The sequence below is a fragment of the Megachile rotundata genome, chromosome 5, assembly GCF_050947335.1.
Source record: "Megachile rotundata isolate GNS110a chromosome 5, iyMegRotu1, whole genome shotgun sequence".
NCBI lineage: Eukaryota > Metazoa > Arthropoda > Insecta > Hymenoptera > Megachilidae > Megachile > Megachile rotundata.
This window is the reverse complement of record NC_134987.1, coordinates 4,686,470-4,708,923: the sequence shown is the minus strand read 5'-3', so window position 1 is coordinate 4,708,923 and position 22,454 is coordinate 4,686,470. Positions and strand designations below refer to the sequence as shown.

The window sequence follows — 22,454 nt, the reverse complement described above, 5'->3', positions numbered from 1 at the left end:
GAATAGTGCTATAGTGGTTATTCTACGTTACTCTACGCGGAACTTCTTGACTCTCGATACGACCCGCACAAGATTCAACGATCGACTGTGTATTTGATATACATAAAAATGGTCCGAATACCCTGGCGTTTCAGAGGGTGACAGTTGAGAAAATCCATACTTTTGTTTGTTAAAACTGTTTAATAAAGAAAGTATAGCTGTTAGCCGATTTATGGCAAGCACATGCTTACTCTGGGACTCTCTACGGACCCAGAGTCAGTAATTTAGAAGATTCCAAAATTCCAAAATTCCAAAATTCCTAAATTCCTAAATTCCTAAATTCCTAAATTCCTAAATTCCTAACTTCCTAAATTCCTAAATTCCTAAATTTCTGAATACCAAAATTTCAACATTCCAAGATTCCAAAATATCAAGCTCCAAAATTAAAAATTCCAAACTATACAAATTTCTAATATTCTCAATTTGTAAGTTTCCGTATCCCAAAATTTCATATTTTCAAATTTCCAAGTGTATAAATATAAAAATACCCAAATTCTTAAGTTCCTTTTCCATATTCTCGAATTCCCAAATCCTGATGCCTCTGAATCCCTAAATCCCAAAATCTCTAAATTTTTCTGAACGTAACTCTCTCTGCCAGAGTTACTCCCGTTCGTAATAATTATACTAAAATAACAAAACTGTATTCGAAACTTGTAAGCTTGAAGAAATAAAATATTTAAAACGAACCCGTCTTGGGTGATTCGACGACAGCGTTAGGCGAAATATCAAAACTTCACAGGATCACGGCGACATAGAATACTATTTGGAGAAGCGCGATGATTGTTTTCTCAGAAAATATCGACTACCCATAGAAATATTAAAATACCCTGGCAGCGACGGTGGTTACAGCTTAAAGCACCCTCTTCTTCGTTTTCAGCCGCTTTGAATTTCGAATCAAATGTATCTTTACGTTGCCATGAAGTGCACTGCAACATTAAAGTGAAATTACTTGATGTGAAGACCTGTCACGATACAAAGAATTATCTATGTTGCAAAGTATTTCAAAGGGGGGATGTTTTATTTCGCAATTAACCGAATATTTCTTTCAAAATCAAACAAACATTTTTAATAGTTACATGTTTAGGAAATATAGCTTTGAAGTCTATGAAACATTTTGAGAAGTCACATATTTATACGTTGCAAATATTTGTTTAAGTAATTTGATTGAATTATAAAAATTTGCGGAGAAGCGTTTTCTTTTTTAATTGAAGAATTTTTAGATTAGGAAACTTGGAAATTTAGGAATTTGATGATATAAGAATTTGGAAAGTTTGGGGTTTAAAAATTTGAAGATTTGAGAATTTAGGGATTTGAGAATTTGAGAATGTAGAAATGTGAGAATTTGAAGATTTGGAAATTTGAAGATTTAGAAATTAGAGATTTGACGATTTAAGGGTTTACAAATTTAGGAATTTTAGGATTGGATGATTTCCTAACTTTAAAATTTGAGAGTTCAGAAATTTGAAAATTTAGGAAGTTGGAAATCTAAAATGTTGGGGAGGTCAAAGTTTGAGAACTTCAGCTATTAGTAATTTCAGAATTTAGAAAATTTAGAAAATTCTTAATAGTATTTATTTTTTTAATTCTCAAATTCCAAAATTCCAAAATTCCAAAATTCCAAAATTCTAACATTCCAATATTCCAAAATTTCAAAATTTCAAAATTCCAAAATTTGGAATTTGGAAGTTTGGAGCTTGATATTTTCAAACTATAAAAATTCCTAATTTTCTCAATTTGTAAGTTTAAATCTCAAAATTTCCAAATTTGACACTTTCAAATTTTCAAGTGTATAAATATAAAAATACCCAAATCCTTAAGGGGTAATGCCACTCTAGAATTTTGAAAAAGTCGAAAATTTTTTTTTTGCTTAAATGATGCTTTATTATGTATAGAATATGAGAAAAAAGTTTTAGGTGAGGGGCAGGTCGCAAACGAATTTTTTTACAATTTTTGCCTACAAACCGACGCCCGATGCGTAGAGTTTTCAGAACAATCTTTGAATGAAGCTTCAAAAATGTCGAGATTGAATCTTAGATTCAATAAGAAGGAAGAGGACATGGAGGATGTTAATATAGAAGGCCAAATGTATGGTGCAGGCATCGCTGATTAAAGTTATATAACAAATTTCTTATGCTGAATGGCAATCAAAACTTTAAACGCGTTTTTCTCGAAATCACTTTATTTGAACTGGCCGGACAAATAACTCGAAAAGTTTTTAACTAATCGACTTGAAATTTCGTGGAGAGGTGTAAAATAGTATAATGCAGTGAACATCGTACGGATTTTTTGATTAATTAACTACTTAACTTTTTATTAACAATTTAATGCCTAATTTTCTGCCGTTTTTCGAAACTTTTTGTTCATATCTACACTAAATTAACAATTATTAATATTTTTTAATTTCCGTACGATGTTCCATAGATTTTGGTATATAATATGAGAAATTTTTGGATTTTTTGATTTAGGACCATGCGTTAATGAAAAAACAGTCCGGCCATAAAGCCCTTTCAAAAAATGGTGTTGTTGCTTGCCAGCACCTGCAGCCGCCATTTTTAATCCAAATTGTTTCTAAAAATTTACAAACCATCTTCAAAACATATATAATAAGGCCTTTTTTATTCTGACTTTATAACTTGTACGATTATTACTTTAAAAATTCCCGAATATCACCTTTTTTTCTGACTTCTAGAGTGGCGTTACCCCTTAAGTTCCTTTTCCATATCCCCCAATTCCTAAATCTTCAGACCTCTGAATCCCTAAATCCTTGAATCTCTAAATTTTTATAAACAGAATACATTAATAATATTTGTCAACAAAGAACAATCAATCAGTTCATTTTATCTCCACAAATATCAACGTATATTTTTATAAAAGCGCCTCAAAACAATTTCTACAACACAAAATAATTAATGTATGTTTTCATCCGGTTTGATTATTTCAATAACGGTAAAAATTAACAACAAGATAAAATTGATTCGCTGCATTGAAAAGAAACATATACAACTATGGAAAAAGAAGTTTAACGCTTTTGTCGTTTTGAACCGGCGCACGAACGCAATTCAAAGGCAATGCGTATCGTGAAAAAGAAAATAATCAATTTCGCCTTGTGCTCGGTCCAAACGACTAGAAACACCTACACGTCAATCAGCTCACTTCCCGTTTTCCGACTCCTTAAACACAAATCAATCATATTCGTACTAGCGAGTTCTATTTGTGTGCTTTCTCCGGCAACACGTGTTTCATTAGGAAAACGTGTTGATCCACGTACATTACACCCATCCGATTCAACCAATGTTAGGTCTTGGAATGCATATTACAGCGAGCGAATTAGTCCTTAGTATAATATTTTTTGAAGCGATGCAGTGGTTTAACAGTTTTTCGTCCTTTCAAACACATTTGTAGTTCAAACACATTTGTAGAAGAACAAATCAATAGTTCTTCAAGCCGAGTCTACATTATTCCAGTAACTGATGCTTATAGTTTTTCCACTAGGTAGTCGAATTTTTCTTACCTAGTCTGTATTAGGTTTATTGTTGGAAAAGGAAGGTTAGAAAGGGAAGAAACAATTTTCTTTTCAACATCCCCAAATCCGTACATCTCCCAATTTCTAGACCTCCAACTAGATAAATTCACGAATTCTCAGGTTTTCAAATTTCTAAATCTTGAAATATCTGCATCCTCAAATCCCTACATTCCCAAATTCCTGCATCCCTACATTTCCAATTCCTCAAATCCTCACATTTCCAAATCCCTACATCCCAAAATCGTTACATCCCCAGATCCCTGCATTTCCTAATTTCTACTTCCCTAAATATCCACATCGTCAAATCCCCGCATTCTAAATCTCTACATCCCCAAATGCCTACATCCGCAAATTCCTACGTCCCTAAGTCCCTATATCCCCAAATTACTACACCTCTAAATAGTTAAATTCGCAAGTTTCCGAATTCCTAAATCACTACATTTCTACGTTCCTACATTTCTAATTCCGCGAATCCATATCCCTACACCTGTAAATCTCTGGACCTCGAAGTAAAGGTCCAGAGAGAAAGCTAAATTTTCACTATCCCATGTTTCTAAATTCCTAAATTCTGAAATCCCTACATTCCCAAATCTTGACATCTCCAAATACCTAGATTCCCAAAATCTTAAACTATGAAGTCCCATAATCGTCAAATCTTCAAATCCTTAGATCCTTAAATCCCTAAATCAATCGATTGCCAAATTCCTAAATCGGGCTAATGACCATAGTACTCGACACCCACAACAATAATCAATCAATCAATCAAATTCCTAAATCTCCAAATCGTCAAATTTCCACACCTCCAAGTTCTGAAATTAGCAAAAATCTCAATAAGACTCAAATATTAATAAAACCACATTTTGCTGAATATTTTTGGTTTATTATTAGCCACATCAGAACCCTTAACCTCAGCAGTAGAGTCTTTTGTTTGCAGTTTTCTATTCTTGTCGAGGTATTGCTTGGCTTTATTACTTGCTACGGTCAATTTTGGGGAAGCACAGACTTACTGCACACATACACTTAGTTTTCCATCTTCGCCTGAAGTTTCTCTACACCAATAAGAAATTAAAAACTGTTTTCCCTCATCAAGGTCACAATAATTGTATGCCTACTCCGCGCTTTTATACATATAACGTAAAAAATCTTTGAAGAGATACTCTCGAACTAACAGTCATTCAAGTACATTGCAAAATAAACTCTAGCTGTTCGAAGTCTAATTCACTTCTTACAAGGGATATTACCCAATCGATACACGCCGATTTTGATGCGCTTTAATATGATATAGAACGCAAAAAAATATTTCATACGTATTTTTTTTTATCGGTCATCGTTCACATTGAAAGGGTGAAAATAGCACTCTAAGTTAAGGGCTGAAATCATACTTTTGGGAATATCTCCGGAATTAATGGAGATAATTACAAACTTTCTTACAATATTCTTGACATTTTATACCTCTTCGTATGCCATTAATTTATTTCTCAATAATTGTTTTAAGCGTCGCAAATATGAGCATGACGCGGTTCTAATCACCGCCGCAAGGAACATAGGCTTTTATGTTTAAAGGCGCTGTTTATAGGCTCCTATTTAAAGACCAAAAATTAAAAAAAATTAATTTGCTATATATATGTATATCGTTATCAACGTATTTAGTAATAATTTGCATGACCTAAAGGAATTTTCGATATATGATATAATGCTGTTGCCATAAAAGTGAAATTTTTGTACGTAGCCCTAATTCGATGGCCAGCGACAATATATTAATTTATCGTTTATTTATTTATTTCTTAACTTCATTTCTAACTTCATTATACATTCAAAGATTTCATGTTAACTTTTACAAATTGCACAGTGAAAAAGTAATATGGCCTTCTTGAAAAAATATCAGTTATAATTTAACGTAAACCATAACGTTCTTCCAAATAATTTTATAATAACTATTAGTAAGAAACAAAGATGTACTCACTTGAAATACCAGGACAAAAAGGACCCATTGGTAGTATTTGACGTTCTTGGTCGTCATTTGGGCGCCATTTTTACGCCGTTCAGATCGATTCGGCTGGAAACTCTGGTAAGATGGCGCAATTCCAGGTGCTGCAACGTTGACTCCGACATTTCCAAGCATCGCTCCAGTTACAAAATAAGTACTGTGTATCCAACAGTACGAATTGAAAGCTTCCACAGGTATTTCTCTGCATTAATAAGGTAAATATTATAACGTAATAACAAAATTAACTGATTTTTAAGGTACTTAATAAAATAAGCAGAAGGCAATAATAAAATTGCAGAACAGGAAATAACATAAACTGCTAAATAAAATACTTAATAAAATATACAGAATGCAATGACATTTAAAGAGAAAGAGAGGAACAGCAGCAAAGCAAACGAACTGTTTTCTAAAGTATAAGAGAGTGCAATGAATTAGGAAACATTGATTAAGCACAACCTATACTTTTAGACTTTACATTTTATTTAAACACGTTGCTAGATAAGTCGATAGAAAGTTTGCAAGGAATGACAGAAGAGGTCATTTAGAACATATTCAGCTATATGTATATGTATATCTTTATGCAAAGTAGGGGAAGGTAGCCTAATTTGGACCAATTTTATATTATTCACTATATAAAAGCATGGAAGAAGTGTCCATAAAAATTAAGTAGTAGAAAAGAAACTCACTAAGGGTACCTTCAAAATAAAACCATTTATGAAATTTTAAATACCATTTATAATAGTAAAAAATAAAGTCAAAAAAATCTAGTCATCGGTCCAATTTAGGAAACCGGTTTCCTTATTTGGACCGCTAGCTTCCTAAATTGAACCATTAGCTTTTTTAACGACAATTACAACAATAGAACGTTTTAACTGCAGCACTAACTCCAGTACACGGAGTATGAATCCAAGTACGACATTTCATACATTGTATCATATTTTCTTTCTTGGTTTCTTCACACAATGTACAAAACCATAAACCACCATTTTCTTTTTTATGTTTCGGCATTTTGTCAAAGTTTGGTGAACTTATTTCTTTAAAGTTTTTTACGTTTATTCGGTCTAACTGCGATTTGTAAGGACTGCTTGTTATTTTCACTGCTTTCTGGGCTATTGGCGCACTGCAAGAAGACGAAGGACCATCTGGATTTTGATTTTTCTTTGCTCGCGGTGATATTTCTTCAAGAACTCTCCTAAATTGTTTACTCTCGTTGTCACTTCTATCTTCTTCATCATCACTGCTAGAAGTTGTAATGTGGTTGTCGAAATTGAACCGGTCCAATTTCGGCAACTGTTTTCGGTCCAACTTCTACAACTTGAATATTTTATACTTAATATTATACAAAAACGTCAGACTAACATAACCTCATAAAATTGTAACAGGAAATTATAGATAGATAAGTAAGCTTTGTGATGATATAATAAGACCTGTAATTACTTACGTTTGGACGATTTAATGGCTTTCAATCTTACATCAAAATAACAAAGTTTGTTCGTAGTCAAACAAATAACACTTCTCTCAATGTAACCTCGAGACGTTTCTTCAAAAACACGATTGCATTAACCTCGTCTACATCTACGTATAACAAGTTGCCTATCTAAAATCACACAGATTTTATCAATCTTTGGATACTACAGTGGTCCAAATTAGGCTACGGTCCAAATTAGGCTACCCTCCCCTATCATACTTTTTGAGATATTGGCCACTTTGTTAATTTTGCTTATTACCGTCACTTCCGAAGTAAAAGATTATAGAAAGTTTAATACGATTCTTGTAAACTCCAATTTTCAATCTGTATACTATCAGATAGAAAAATGAAATTAAAAGATTAAATATTCTTGTTCTTAATAATCTGTGTTATAGTCTACAAATATTACTTTTGTCTGAGACGGTCAACGTGTTAAAATGTTTTTATGCAAAATTAATTTTAAGCTATAATAAAATAAGGTAATTAACAAATAATGAAATTGAATTTAACTAAAACACTTCAGTTTAAATTTTGATCAGATCGTATTAAAATTGGTTATTTTGAATTTTGATACAATTTTAATTAAAATTTTTTATTTTAAAATTTGGTCACTTTTAATTAAAATTTTTCATCTTAAACTCTGATTCGTTTCAATAAAAATTGTTTAGTTTACATTTTTAAAGTATGAGTAATATATTGTAGAATGTTAAGGATTTTTCATTCTTCTTTTACATCTCTTTAATTCTTATTATACATATTTCTATTAATAGTTCGGATCCAAAGGCGGGATGGTAATAATCATTTCGACCTGGACGTGTTTCCATTCTAGATAATCGGAATCTTATATAGAAATCGAGAATGTCTGGTTCTGGCGTCAGGTCTTGTTATTAATCGAATCAATCTCAATCGTGGACAATTTAATCTATTTTTATCCGTTCGGCACATGTGCATCAAGAGTCTACTTCAAACTCTTGTGTAGAACATGCGTACAAATTGAGTTAATGTAAGAAACTATAATATTAAAATTAAAAATGTCAAAGTTCTGAATTTATGTAACGACACGTCCGAAAATACAAATTTTTATAACTATTTTAAACTGGTTGATCTTGGAAATATAAAATATAGTTGGGTAACTGAACATTTTTGTGTCTAAACCAGAGTTATTAAAAGATTAGAAATAATTGTTATAAATGCAAGATGTTTTTATTAAATTAAAACAGAGTACTTGTATAGTTATTTTGTAAATTCTATTAACACTTTTTTAATAAATTACTCTGTAACAGTTGGAAATACGATTGGAAAAAAGGTGCTATGTAAAGTCTTTCACAAGAATCGATTTTTTAAACTAACAATTTAACATAACCTGTTACTATATCTTTATTATACTTTCATTTTCTATTATTGTTATGATAGCTTTAAATTTTCAAAAAACAATATCTCTACCTTTCAAAAATTCGCGAGAACATTTAATTGGATTTTAATTCATCCCTCCTGATATTACAAAGAAATTTCTATACAGGAAAAAAAATTTCAAAAAAAAAGAAGAAAATCACGAAATAATTTTATATATGGGAACAAATAGAAAATATAAAAAAAATAACTTTTCGATAAAAAGTACCAGTCATCTTGCAAATTTCTCAAGAATCAACGTTTCTTTGCCATCACTGAAAATGCGATTCACACATATCAATTTACTATAAAATTTGTTCTCATATAATTAGAAAAAGGCAAGAAATGTTCTATCGAACTAATAATTGCATTCTATCAATTTTATTGAAATGAATTAAATGTACTAAATAGGGAATATTAGTGAATTGAAAATTTTCATTAGAAATTTACAAATAATTTTTAACTGAAAGTTATACAAATTTTCATTTGAAAATTGCAAAAATTCTCATTTAAATATTACAAAAAATTTCGGTTTAAAAATTGCAAAAAATTCTCGTTTGAAAATTGCCAAAATTTCCATATAAAAATTTCACAAATTTATCGTTTTAAAATTACAAAAAAATTCGTTTAAAAATTGTAAAAGAATTATTATCCGAAAATTACAAAAATTCTCGTCTGAAAATTGCAAAAATTCTCGTTTGAAAATTGCCAAAATTTTCGTCTAAAAACTGCTAAAATTTTTGTCTAAAAATTGCCAAAATTTTCGTCTAAGAATTACACAAACTCGTCGTTTTAAAATTACAACAAATTTCGTTTGAAAATTGAAAAAATTATCGTCTGAAAATTATAAAAAACTTCGTCTGGAAACTGTAAAAAATTCTCATTTAAAAATTGCAAAAAAATCTCATTTAAAAATTACCAAAAAATTTCACTCAAACATCTCAAAACATTAAAAAGAGAAATACATAAAAACAGTAAACATAAAATTAGCAGAGTTGAATCAACCCACTGATATCCGGAGCGAAAAAACTCACGATTTAAAGTCAGTGACGCTCTTCATTTCCTCTAAGTGAGCGTTAATTTCATATTCTACGAGCAAATCGCCAAGAATCACATATTTTAGTGTGGTTTGCGCAACACAAAAATACGCGTACAACATCTGGAGCATCGGATCATCATTAAGCTTGCAGAGCTTAAGCCGCGGTTACGAAATCGCGAGAGCAGGGGTTAAAGATTTATGGTTGCGGCAAGAATTAGACCTCTCAAAGGCCGTAGCTTCGCGATACTAAAATGCAAAATGTCTCGAAATGACAGTAAAATATGAACCATTAGTTTGTTACGTGTACGCACTGATTTAAACGTCACTGTGATATCCTCTCCAAAACAGAGTTAAGCTCGTTCTATGTATAAATGTCATATAAATATTGTTATTATTATTGTTCTTGTTGTTTATATTACTTTAAATGTATCTTAATCCGAGTAATACAAAGTTTGTTCACCCTCTAATAATATATTAATGTTAGGGAGACCGGAAAGTATTCAAAATTTCTACGATGACTTCAAAGATTTTCAATGAAAAATCGAAGGATTTTTTCAAAAAAGCAATCCAGTAATTGCCTTTACACTGGCAACAAGCGTTAGAAAATGATGGAAATTATTTTGTTGATTAGCATTTAAGATTCCTTTAATAAATAAATGTTTTTCGCCAGTAAACAAAATTTTGATTACTTTTCGGTCCCTCTAATATATGTTGCAAGAAAGTCTTCTCAAAGTTAAAACTCAACAAATTTTTAATTTAAGAAATCGCTCGTAGCAATTTTTTATTACTGTCAGATTTTTTATCCTGTCGATTTTTAACTACAATTCAAATGATTACAAATGTGATAAAATGTGATAAAATTGCATAAAATTAAATATTAGTATTAAGTCTCACAACTATGTCAATCAGCTGATTTAACCTTATTTACATAGTTAAGAAATCAATAAATAATAAGCAAGGTTAATTACTTGAAAATAGTGTCTAAAAACAGCAAACTTATTTAATGATTTTTCAAAGTTTAGATATTACTTGCTTCCAGACAATATTCATCGCCTACAGAAGATCTTAATGACCTTGTTACGAAAAGGCCATTAATTTTATTTGACCAGTTCGAATTACTACATTATTTCCTCGATTTACATCATGATTTATGGATTTTAAATGACCGTTACAAAAATTGCCAACAAATATTTAAGAGTTTGCAAGTTGTTAATGATACAGCAGAGCGAGTAATATTTAACGAATGTTTAACTAAAAATGAGAATCAATTAATTTATTACTATATCGTAAAGAAACTAAAATATTATGTGTATTTTTAATTTATTTTGAATGGACCTTTTTTCTCCTACTATAAACTGCAATAAATAATATGCTGGGAAGAAACAATAATTCTAAGAACAGTAAACCAATCATTATTGAAATGAATTTATAATATTGACCAGTAGTGTACTATACTAATATACATGCATAAAGTACCAATATTTTTGTTTTCTTATCTTCTTTTATACGTCTAGCGGTAACCATCATTTGTCGTTTTATATAACCCCATAAAAATAGTCTGAAGTGTCGAGGAGTCTGAAGATCTGATTTCTAAACTTCAGAGTTCGAGTGGAACATTCTTTATATCTCATTAAACATATAAAATATGAGGAAACGCTTCGAATAAAAATTATTTTTAGCTATCACAAAATGAAAAACATCTTACTACTTTATTGAAAAAGAAATGAAGGTAATCATCGCACTCAGCACCTGCAAATCTCTATCAATTTTCAAGAAAATTTTTTTTTTGTGAACCATTTTATATTTTGTGTAACATTGTTAATACAATAATTTATACGATACATCAGCTTGCATACCAATAAAATCAACTCGTATTAATTTTCTCTTGAAAAAAATTATTTAACGCTATATTTTGTTACATTATCATAGATGTTCATTTTGTGAATAATTTAGTAAATATGTAGATACATATATTGTATATGTTCTGTACTGTAATCTGTCCTCTTTAGTTAACATAACACATAATTCTTTAATTTTTTTTAATAGTTTGAGTAGTTTAAAGTTGAATATGTTGTTTACCTTTGAAGAAAAATACAAAACTTAGAATGCTTTAGGTAGGAAATATGGAATGTGCAGAAATATGGATAAAGTCTAATGTAGGTCTCCGAATTTCTAAAATTGTAATATGTAATCTCCGAAATGTGAACTCCGAATTGTAAAATCTCTAGACTCCCAAATCCGTAAATCCCCAGATTCCAAAGTCCCCAAATACCTACATCTCCGAATACGTCCTCAAAGTACCTATACCTTTAAATTCGTATATCTCCAAATTTCTAGCACCGAAAATCCCAAAATTCGTAAATTTCTGCGATCTTAAATTCCTGGTTCGCTATTCCCTAGATTCCCCAATTGCAGTGTCCCTAAATTTCTGACCCATCTCGAAATCTACAAATCTCCAAAAATCCCTAAAAATTAAGAAATACATAAATGGCCATTTTCCTTTTAATTATTTTTTTCCTTAATTATTTTTATATGCTCTGGGTTTCCTCTAGATTTGTTCTGAATTGCTACGTGAACAGCATGAATAGTACACAATATAACAATTTTATTGTTCAAAACTTTATTTTCAATGTCAACACTAAAACGAAACCCATCAAAACGACGGACATAAAAATTCGTATTTTAAATTACGGAAATTATGAAAAAGTTTTTTGCAAACTGTTAACCTTCTTCGAGATAAAGAAGTTAGTTTACATAGTATCCACTATTTATTTACTTTTATAATTTAATTTGAATTTAAATATAAGTGGTCATCAAGCGCTAATAAGTGTGCGGCTAAAAAAACAAAACTTAGGTGGAACAAAATTAACACTTAAAAATTGAACAAAATGAGATAAAATACTCAAAAACTGATTTTTGACAAGCAGATGTAAATATTATACTAAATTAATTTACTTTCCCTAGCAATAATTACAAGTTGAAAATTTCTGATTTATTTCTTTTTGTACAATTATTCTGTTAAAATCAAAGCTGTTAAAAATATATAACAGTAATTTAACTAAACGTTAAGTCAATCAAATTTTGAGGATAATTTAAAAAAGTATTATATGTTTATCGTAAACATACCATACCTTGTGTGAATGCATTCTATTGGATTTCCTACAACTTGTTTACTGCTGATGATTAGAGAGAATGTCAGGATCAAAATTGTTGTTAATGAATGAAGCCTGAAAATGGCGCCGTCGTTCCTTATTTTGGATACCTGCAAATTTATATTCATTTCATTTATTGCATTATTCATATATTTTAAAAGAGAACCGACGTGACCTTTTGCGGGGCCGGATTCAAAAATTTTACGGCGTCAGATTACGCAATTAAATCCGATACTTAAATTTCACAATGAAAAATGATTTATTATATGTAGTGCAGTATAAAGAATGTATTGCCTCGAAATAAGCAACACGCTCGGGACGGGACAGTTGCTTATTTCGGCGGTAGGCTTACTTTTGTTTTTTATATCGCTGTGTGTTAGAGTGAGAAAACAATATACATGTTTTGTCTTCTTTTCACTAAATTGTTCGGATAACCGTAAAAATTATTAGTTTCGACTTTAATTGAAAAAGTGAGGATAAAAATTTGCTAATTTCGAAGCTTGAAGCTGTTACTTGTTTCGACATAATACTATTATACATATAATTATCAAAGAATACTACATACATCAGGATGTGGTCAGACGGGTGGTACAACCGAGTAGAGAGTGATTCTCCATAGAAAAATAAGTCGAAAAAAGGAATAACATTTTTTCGTTTAAGGCTTCATTTTCAAGATATAATACGCGTGCACCGGACTATCTCTCCAAGTCATTGTTCGCTACAAGTTTCTTTTTGTATTCTAATATTGACGTTTCTAATGTTTATATCTCTTCTTCAACCATACGACTTTCTTCTACTTTTATTCTGTTTCGATCAGGCAAGCTGTAACAATGTCTAATCATAGCAACCGCGAATATGTCGATATAAGAGCTTCAGGAACTTGTCATGGAAGTACAACAGCAACAGCTGAATATTATAGGCAACTATTTCCAAATCGTCGCTATCTGCACAGAAGAGTGATATACACGACAGAGCAAAGATTAATTAAGTGTGATGTTTTCACAATTAATATATGTCTGATAGCAGTAAAAAATCCCTAAATTTAGAAACAGAAGTTCTTAATACAGTTGCTAATAATTCTAAGATAAGTATACGAAAATTTAGTACTCATCATAATACCAGTACCAGAACTATTATCGCAATAAATAATATTATCATTAACATGAACATTTCTTATTTATAATGCATATTTAAACCTAAAGGTGATATAGTGCACGCGCACTGGATAGAATTCTTGAACTTGATTCTCTCAAATATGAAACGATAAACGAAAAAAAATTTTTTTTTTTTCGACTCACTTTTACATGTAGTATCATCTCCTGCTCGGTTGTGCCACATAAGATGAATTATATCATAAAAATTTATTGAATCTGCTATTTCACATTCTATTGAAAGGACAGGCAGAGATATAAATCGTTCTTGGCTTGTTGACGATCGCAGATAGTTTTTTGTTAGTTTCAGAATCAAGTAACTATGAGATCTAAGTCACAATTACTGTCGTAGTTAACATTATTGGTAACGCTATTAATAAATTTGTATATGCTTTCGCAAGAATGTTTTCTACAATATAAGTCATTGAATCTTTAAATCTGTCTCGCATCGGTCCTAATTCCAATCATACATTTTCAAATTATATTACTTATCAAGCTAGTTAATGGTAATGTTAGTTTCAACTTTCATTCATGCTTGTATTTTACTTTTATTTATGTCATATTTTTACCACTTTGTATTATTATTTATATCTTTATAGATATTATTAATTAAGTATGCTGAAATTATTTGATGTTCTAATAATTAATTAATTTGTAACTAGAGTTAAAAATTTAGTGTTTGTGTGTTTAAAAAGTTATTAGGACCAATTTAAATTATAAAAGAAAAATAAATTTTTGTAAATAAAATTGTTGACTAAAATTTTTGACTACAATACGTATCATATGTCTATAAAATGAAATTTTCTCAATTTTACGTTTATCACGTTTATAAAAACAATTTGATGTATTTTATTATGCATTCAGCCAGATAGAGATTTCTCACAGATATTTTCTTTTACAAAAAAGGAAATAGTTTTCCGAAGTTTCGTCGAATTGTTTAAAATTGATAATTGTTTCGTAAAATCAAAACATTCCGAAGTTTTAATTAGGCTTTAACATTTAAACGAATTTTCAAAATGGAAATGAAAATGGACCAAGTTGCGCCATCTCTCCGGCAAACAGGATGAAACTGTAGTTTCATTAGTTCCTGCACACTGCCGCTATATGGCGCTACTACAACATTTCGATTCAATTCAATAATTATAGTTGATTTTATAAGCTTAATTGACTATAGTATTAATCGAAATACATCATAGTGCAAAACCAATTAACTTCGAATTGTTTTGACTTTATCAAACTATTATAGATTTTTAACCATTCTTAGGCTAATGCTAATTAGTCCAAAGGTTTCTTTAGCGACCAGTGTCACCAACCGAATTGCATCGACGTGCCATCTAGTCGCAGTTAATTTAAGCATTAACTTGTAAGTTTGTATATAGAGTGTCTCACAATTAATGTAGTTATTGTATAATAACATATTGACATAACATTTCAAATTCCTTTGTCTGTTTTAATATTGTAGCTGTAATTAGTCAGTTCTGACTGACGCACTTGACAAATAAGTCATAGCGCAAAGGATTAACAATTCAAAAACAAAGGTTTAAACCCCATTTTTGCGAACCCTCATCTTCTTGAGAATCACGTCAGCTACCCCCTATTTCAGACCTACAGTAATTGTGAGACACCCTGTATAGTAGTTGGTAGGATCGTTTTCAATTGTTTTGCAAAACACGGCGTGGGTCCCCGGATATTGTAAGGGACACGAGCAAAATAAAAAGACCACGCGTACAGATCAGTCGCAAAAAGAAAGCCCTATTAATTTCCAAATCCCATCTACTTCACTATGCTGTGTGGGTACGTTACATTTCTGTGAGGTCCTTATCTAGAGAACTCCACTTTACCGACTCATGTTAATCATGGTAAAATAATTATGCGCTATTTTAATATGAAAAAGTCTTTAAATGTTCTAATTGGTGTATTTTCCCTATACGTGTCCTCATCCAAAAAACAAAGTATTAAAAACCATCATGTATAGAGTACCATGTAGAACTACCAATACGATAATGAACGATAAATATTAAAAATGTGTTTTAACTTACACTCAAGAGATAACGTAACCTCATAACAATATCGATCATTCTTGTTCCTTGTTCGTTATTATTTCTCAAAGTGAATGTCTCAGGGCTGCATTCAAAAGAGTCCTTGTTCTTTAAAGTCCCATCAGGAGGCTCTGCTATATTACCATTCACGAAGATTCCGGAAGAATTGATGATCGACACATGCTTCATACTCGAATGATCAAAAAGAACAAATTTTTGAAGTCAAACTTTGATTTCTTGCAGAATTCTTGTTCACTTTCATGTTCACTTTCCATAAACAATTTATCTTATAATTTATCTTATAATCGATGTTCTTCTAAATATTCACTCAGTGAGTTATTTTATTTAAAATTTTATTAGAAATTTTATAACTAAAATATTTTAACACCATTTACGGAACCCACAAAAATGAATTTTAGATATCTTATGTTCGATTACGAAAATTATTTATAAGCTTTTGTTAAAATGTTAACCTTCATTAGGAAAGAATTTTTGTATAAGCTAGTTGACATAATATTATCCGTTATTTATTTAAGATGAAGTGGGGTAAGTGCAGACTGCTTTTTGTAAAGTTGGTATTTAAACGTAAGTATTTTCAGTCTGCTACGTAAATACTTAACGCTGTCGATATCGAACGCTTTGCACAATTACTACTATTTAATCAATATTAACTAGGAGCTTAATTTTCCTTGTACATTTTGATTTTGATAGGAAATTGTTTAAAATATCAACTACTCTGCACTTTCCCCGAAAATGGGGTAAGAGCGTAACTTGAACTTAAAAATACTTTGAAACTTTATTTCATGTACAATGGGGTAAGAGCAGAATTATTAACAAATCTGCTATAAAATACTTTTTACTGCATTATATAAGTACTCTATACTGCAAATAAGTACTCTTAGCTGAAATATAAAAGGGGATATAGTGAAACAAAACAAGGAAACAAACATACTAAATGGAAAAATTTCGCTCATATTGTAATAAAAATAGCCTGTGTAAGCACTTGTTCCGTTTACAAACTTACCCCACTTCACCTTATTTTAATAATTCTGTTTCAATTTGAATATGAATTATCATTAAACGTTTATAAATCTAGGTTTAAGATCCGTTTTAGAGTTGTAAGGACACTCATAATGCAATATGTTCGTGGTTGATACTAATCATTTAAAAGACACAATTTAAAGTTTTTGAATAAATTTTGAAACCCGGCTCTCGACAGAAAATGTACGTCGCGTATCACAAACACCTCGACTGTTACTTTTTCATCTGATGTTCAGTTCGGCCCAATTTTGTTTTTCTATTTTTTACCTTTGTCCTTCTCTGTCTACCTAATTCAAACCACCCGTCCCGCCCTGGCTCTCTCAAAGCTCTTCCGAAGTTCTCCCTAAAAATTCACTTTGGTGTCAGAGTGACAACATGATTCACGCTTCCTACTTTATCTAGCGATGGCCTTAACGCGCATCAAATTCGAATTAATCGAAACTTCACTCAAAGTGATTGTCATGATAGTCAAAGTCAAAAGTTAGGACCCTGATAAACTTAACAAATGGTTTATTTTGAAAGTGGAGCTAATTCATTAAAAAAAAAAATTAAAATAATGGGGATAATAGATAAAACTTAATATATTATTTGTAAACAATCTATAGCAAAAATAATTGAAATTTGCTAATATTTGAGCGATGGAAGTTTGGGTGATTAACGACATTGGAAAGAGGTTTATTTTGAAAGTGTGATCTACCGAAATGGTGTAATTTACTTCCAGTAAATTTTAGTAATATTGACAATACTGTGAAAAACTACAAATTGTATAATACTGGTGATATATATAATTTCAATAAGAGTGAAGATATGCTGTAGGTCTCCCATTTTAAAATTTGAATATTCTAATCCTTGAAATGGTTGTATTGCTATTGTTAAATTTAAAAGTTAAGACATTAGTAAATATGACAAGTAAACATTTTAGTCAAAAAATTGAAAGTACAGTACATACAGAGTAAGTAAAACATTATAATAATATAAAATAAGCAGAAAATAAATATTTTTTTTCAATCATTCGAAACGAATTATTAAAATGAAAAATGAAGCTTATCTCATTCTTGAATCCTTATCTATAAAATTTTACAGTAAATCATCTTCATAGTTTTTTAAATAATTAATATTATGTCCTTCTACAATTATGTGAAATTCATATGTGAATTTATCTTCAACTGAATATATCTTCAGCAAATGCTTTCCATTTGCTGTGTTCATTAAATATTATGATATTCAATGAGTTTATTAGCATTATGATATGATTAACGTTTTGTAAATTTCAAAAATCATCTGCTTACATTTTAGCAGTAGAACTACCTTAATAATTAAATGCTCGTTTATCGAGGAATGAAAAATAAAATGAAAAGGGAAATGAATAAATACTAAAGCATCAAGTAACATATAAAACTAGTTTTTACCTCAACAAAATATGACAGACATTTCCATAAAATCACAACAATAAAATTTTGTAATATAAAATGAGAAATATGAAATCAGTCATTTTGACTGGTTGGTAGTTCTAGTGTTAAGCAAATTTCAATAAAGTTATTAGAAACTACATGTCAATAAAGTTATGATCGTATTTTCTTTTTAATTAACTTAAAATTTGTGCAAAAAAAGTGAAGACAAATTTACACTGATTCTGAACATTTTTATTTGTTCATTTTCATTTCTTGAATATATTTATGTGAAACTGCTTAAAGATGCATTAAAATGTAATCTTCGGACAATTAAATTCCTAAATATTTTGAAGAAATTAAAAGACTCATGTTCCCATCGCTGATTTTAATGGGTCTACGGTCCATGGCCTATAATATTTAACACGTCATTGTGCTGAGGACATTTCAGGAAACGCTAACTCAAAATAAATGTGTCATCCGATCGCTACATTTAGTTTTATCGTCAACTCGATCCCTTCACCCGCTTTCAGGTATAAATGTTTAAAATATGTATTAACAATAATATTCAAAATTTATATCATGAAGTTTACGTGCTCTAAACACTATTTTTTTTGAAGCAATGAGATGTCTAAACCACTTCCAATAATTATCTTTATTTTTTTACATGTAACGGTGTTCATATTTATATTTTAGGGAAATTTAAAATGCAATAATAACATTTATTTTCCTAATATTTTCCGACCGATTCAAGATATTTTTACTAATTGAAAAATTCAATGTTAATACTATCCGAGTTATATGTAAACAATGAAATGTTCAGTTTTCGAAAAATAAAGTATATGAATTTCAATCACTGTGCATAATATGGAATTTATTATTCTTTTTTATTGTATCCCTTCTTTTTACTATTAGAGCTTGGAATAACAGGGATATAGAACGTTATAGAACTTTTCTAACCATCGAAATCTTTCAAATTTCCAGATCTACAAATTTTAAAATGAAAAATTATTAAGTTTTTACGTTGTGAAATTTTGAAATTTCCAAAGGTCCAAATCTGTAAGTACCAAAGTTTTAAATTCCCAAACCCTCAATTCTCAAATTTTGGATTTCTCAATTTTCTGGCTTTCAAATTTTCTAGTACGCAGTTTTTTTCAGTTCTTTAAATACTAAACTTACATGTCCTCGAATTTCTAAATTCCAGATTTTCTAATTTTTAACCGACTTCGAAAAAGGAGGAGGTTTCTCAATTCGATCAGTACATTTTTTTTTTTTTTCCTATGTATGTTCGCCGATTAGGTCTAGCTGGATGGACCAATTGGAATGAAACCTTTTGCATCTGGTAGGTACAGACACCCCATTGGTACCATTATCAAAAAATTTTTCATTTTTTAATTGCAAAGTATTGTTATTGCAAAAAAACCGGCAACTTTTGAAATAAACTTTTCTCGATTTTAGTGCACTTTTAATATCTTATCACGGACATGATTCTGAACAATTTTGTTCATGTACAAATTTCACGGAAAGCTTTTGTTTTCGAGATATTAGCGAAAAATTGTTGTTAACTTTTGAAATCAACTTCGAACGATTCTAATGTCCTTCGAATATGTTATTAGGGGCGTGGTTCTGGACAACTTTTTCCTTTTGCATAATTGACAGAAAGCTTTTGTTTTCGAGATATTAGCGAAAATTGTTGTTAACTTTTGAAACCAACTTCGAACGATTTTAATATCCTTCTACATAATACGTTATTAGTGGCATGATTCTGAACGAGTTTTTCCTTATGCAAAATTGACGGAAAACTCTAGTTTTCGTGATATTAGCGAAAAACTATTGTTATTAATATTAGTGGAACGCCCCGTGCTATGCACGGGAAAGACAAGAAAGGGCAATTACAATGCACTGTACCAAAACACTAACTAAGCTTTACCGCTCTGACACGCGACTTATACAGCAAGATGAGTTCACGTTGACGTTGGTGTATTATTCCCATTGCTTGGTACAGTCTCCTTATCGTTCTAAAAATGCATCAATTTGATTTGTTAGAAAATTTGTTGCGCAGTATCTGCTATTATTTTACGGATACTTTGACCATTGCGCAGTTTTAAACCGTAAGAGATACACATGCGCAGTAAATTTTTGCAAAGAAAGTTAACAAAGAACAAATGGATGAAGCACCCTCAATCATGATGTAATTAGATTGAACTTGTCCCTGAAAGAGTGTCCCTTATTTTTTTTTCTATGCATGTTCGCCGGTTTTTCCTAGGTGGGTGGTCCGATCGGAACAAAGCCTTTCGCATCTTGTAGAGTCTGACTCCCCATTGGTACCATTACCAAAAATTTTTTCATTTTTTAGTTGCAAAGGATTATTGTTACAAACAAAATTGAAAAACGAATATCCATGTTGTCCTTTACTTAATTATGCTCATGGCATTTACGCAGATAAAAAAAAGCCCGGAAGAACTGTCTTACAGTATCCTATACAATTCTCCCCATTCACTAAAAAGCGTGAAATAAAATAATTTTAAGAAAAAAAATACACCGACTTCGAAATGCACTAAAAAGTATAAAATAATTTCTATTTCATTCAATCATACAATTACGTCACAGATATGAATGAAACCTATTTACTCGTTAGGTAGTATATTAAATACATTTCAACCTTTTCGGAGGCGGCGCAAAATTAAAAATACCTCACTAAACGTTGCTGTCAATAACCAGTTGATTGTGGTATGGCGTATTGGAAATTAATAAATCCTGAGAAAGAATACGAACCATTATAGATATATCTGGTAATATATGTAAATGTAACGACTGCATCTTCATTTCCCAACCTTTCTGATATAAATGAAATTGAATCGACTTCGTTCGCGTGTGGAAGCCATGGATCTAAGAACCTATAAACGGAGCCCACGACGCGGGAACTATCAAATTTGCGGCAGATGGGCTCTATCTTTATAGTATATGCGGCGATCGAGTCTTTCCGTCGCATACTCTATGAATCTAGATAGACCATAGTTACATTCTATACGCACTAACACCTACTTCGCGGCGTGCTGTCGAGTTATATGTATAGAAAAAAAATAGCTATACAAGCTTTGCCTTGTTCGGCTGTCCAAAGGTTGACATGTTCAAGAAAATCTTTTAATTTTGCGCCGCCTCCGAAAAGGTTGAACTGTATTTAATATACTACCTAACGAGTAAATAGGTTTCATTCATATCTGTGACGTAATTGTATGATTGAATGAAATAGAAATTATTTTATACTTTTTAGTGCATTTCGAAGTCGGTGTATTTTTTTTCTTAAAATTATTTTTTAAAGACCCCAATATCCAAATCTCCAAATTATCAAATTTCTAGAAACCTAAATTTCCAAAGACCACATCTCAAAATTCCCCGAATTCCCAAATTCAAATCTTTTCAAATCTCCAAATTACTAAATTTCCAAATTTTCAACCCTTCCAAATCCTCACATTTCCAAATTTTCCAATTTTTTCAATTTTCAAATATCTTAATTTCGCAAATATGCTAACCCGAATTATTTCGTGACATAAATGATTTGATATTTCTTTATAAAGTATAACGTATTGCATCGTCATCACTTAACTACATATACCATTTTTATAAAAATTAAAGTAACTTGCTATTTTCAAAAACAAAAAATGCTTCGAGAATTTAAATTATTATAATTGACGGTCGATTAGACTAATTAATTTCGTGTATCAACTTTGTCTGATAAATTATTTAAGAAATTGTGAATACGTTACACGAATCATCCCGTATATTTTATTAAAATGCACTATTTTTAATGATGATGTTTTTTGAAACTTTATGATTTAGTATTAATTAATAATCATTATTCAATTTTGCAGTCACCATTTAATTACATTATTTTCAATGAAATTTTGTAAATAAACAATCTTAACCTACATGATATCAAGGTCCTTATAGAAAAAAAATTATTAAAATTGAATTCATTAAATAATAAAAAATTTAATTTATGTACAATAAGAATAAATATTTTAACTATATTTTTCACTATCAGTATTTGAATTTATAATTTTGTTTAAATACTACATGTTTCTGTTTCTAACAAAAAAAGAACAAAATTTTGATCTGATATACTAAAATACCAATTTTATGGTTAAAACAAAATTTGTTGTACTTAACAAATTCAGAAATGAATTTGTTAAATGTATTGTCATCTTGAAGAATGTTGTAGAGTCACAGACATATGC

The 22,454-nt window shown here is 30.3% G+C and overlaps 1 protein-coding gene across 1 annotated transcript; it reads right to left on the bottom strand.

The window, feature by feature from the left end:
• Positions 1-738: 738 nt before the first annotated feature.
• LOC143263923 (innexin shaking-B) lies at positions 739-22,450 on the bottom strand. The gene is made up of 4 exons (XM_076532228.1): positions 15,788-22,450; positions 12,577-12,707; positions 5,526-5,751; positions 739-965 (listed from the first exon to the last, which is right to left on the bottom strand). Exons 1-4 carry the CDS (start codon positions 15,974-15,976, stop codon positions 828-830), a joined length of 684 nt encoding a protein of 227 aa, XP_076388343.1. The 5' UTR covers positions 15,977-22,450; the 3' UTR covers positions 739-827.
• Between the last annotated feature and the right edge of the window lie 4 nt (positions 22,451-22,454).

Excerpts from the sequence above, each read along its gene's own strand:
- LOC143263923 (XM_076532228.1), bottom strand. The coding sequence starts at position 15,976 with ATGAAGCATGTGTCGATCATCAATTCTTCCGGAATCTTCGTGAATGGT. Across the intron at positions 12,708-15,787 it reads GGTTACGTTATCTCTTGAGT|GTATCCAAAATAAGGAACGA; the intron begins GTAAGTTAAAAC and ends ATAAATTTGCAG. Across the intron at positions 966-5,525 it reads TTTTTGTCCTGGTATTTCAA|TGCACTTCATGGCAACGTAA; the intron begins GTGAGTACATCT and ends TTAATGTTGCAG.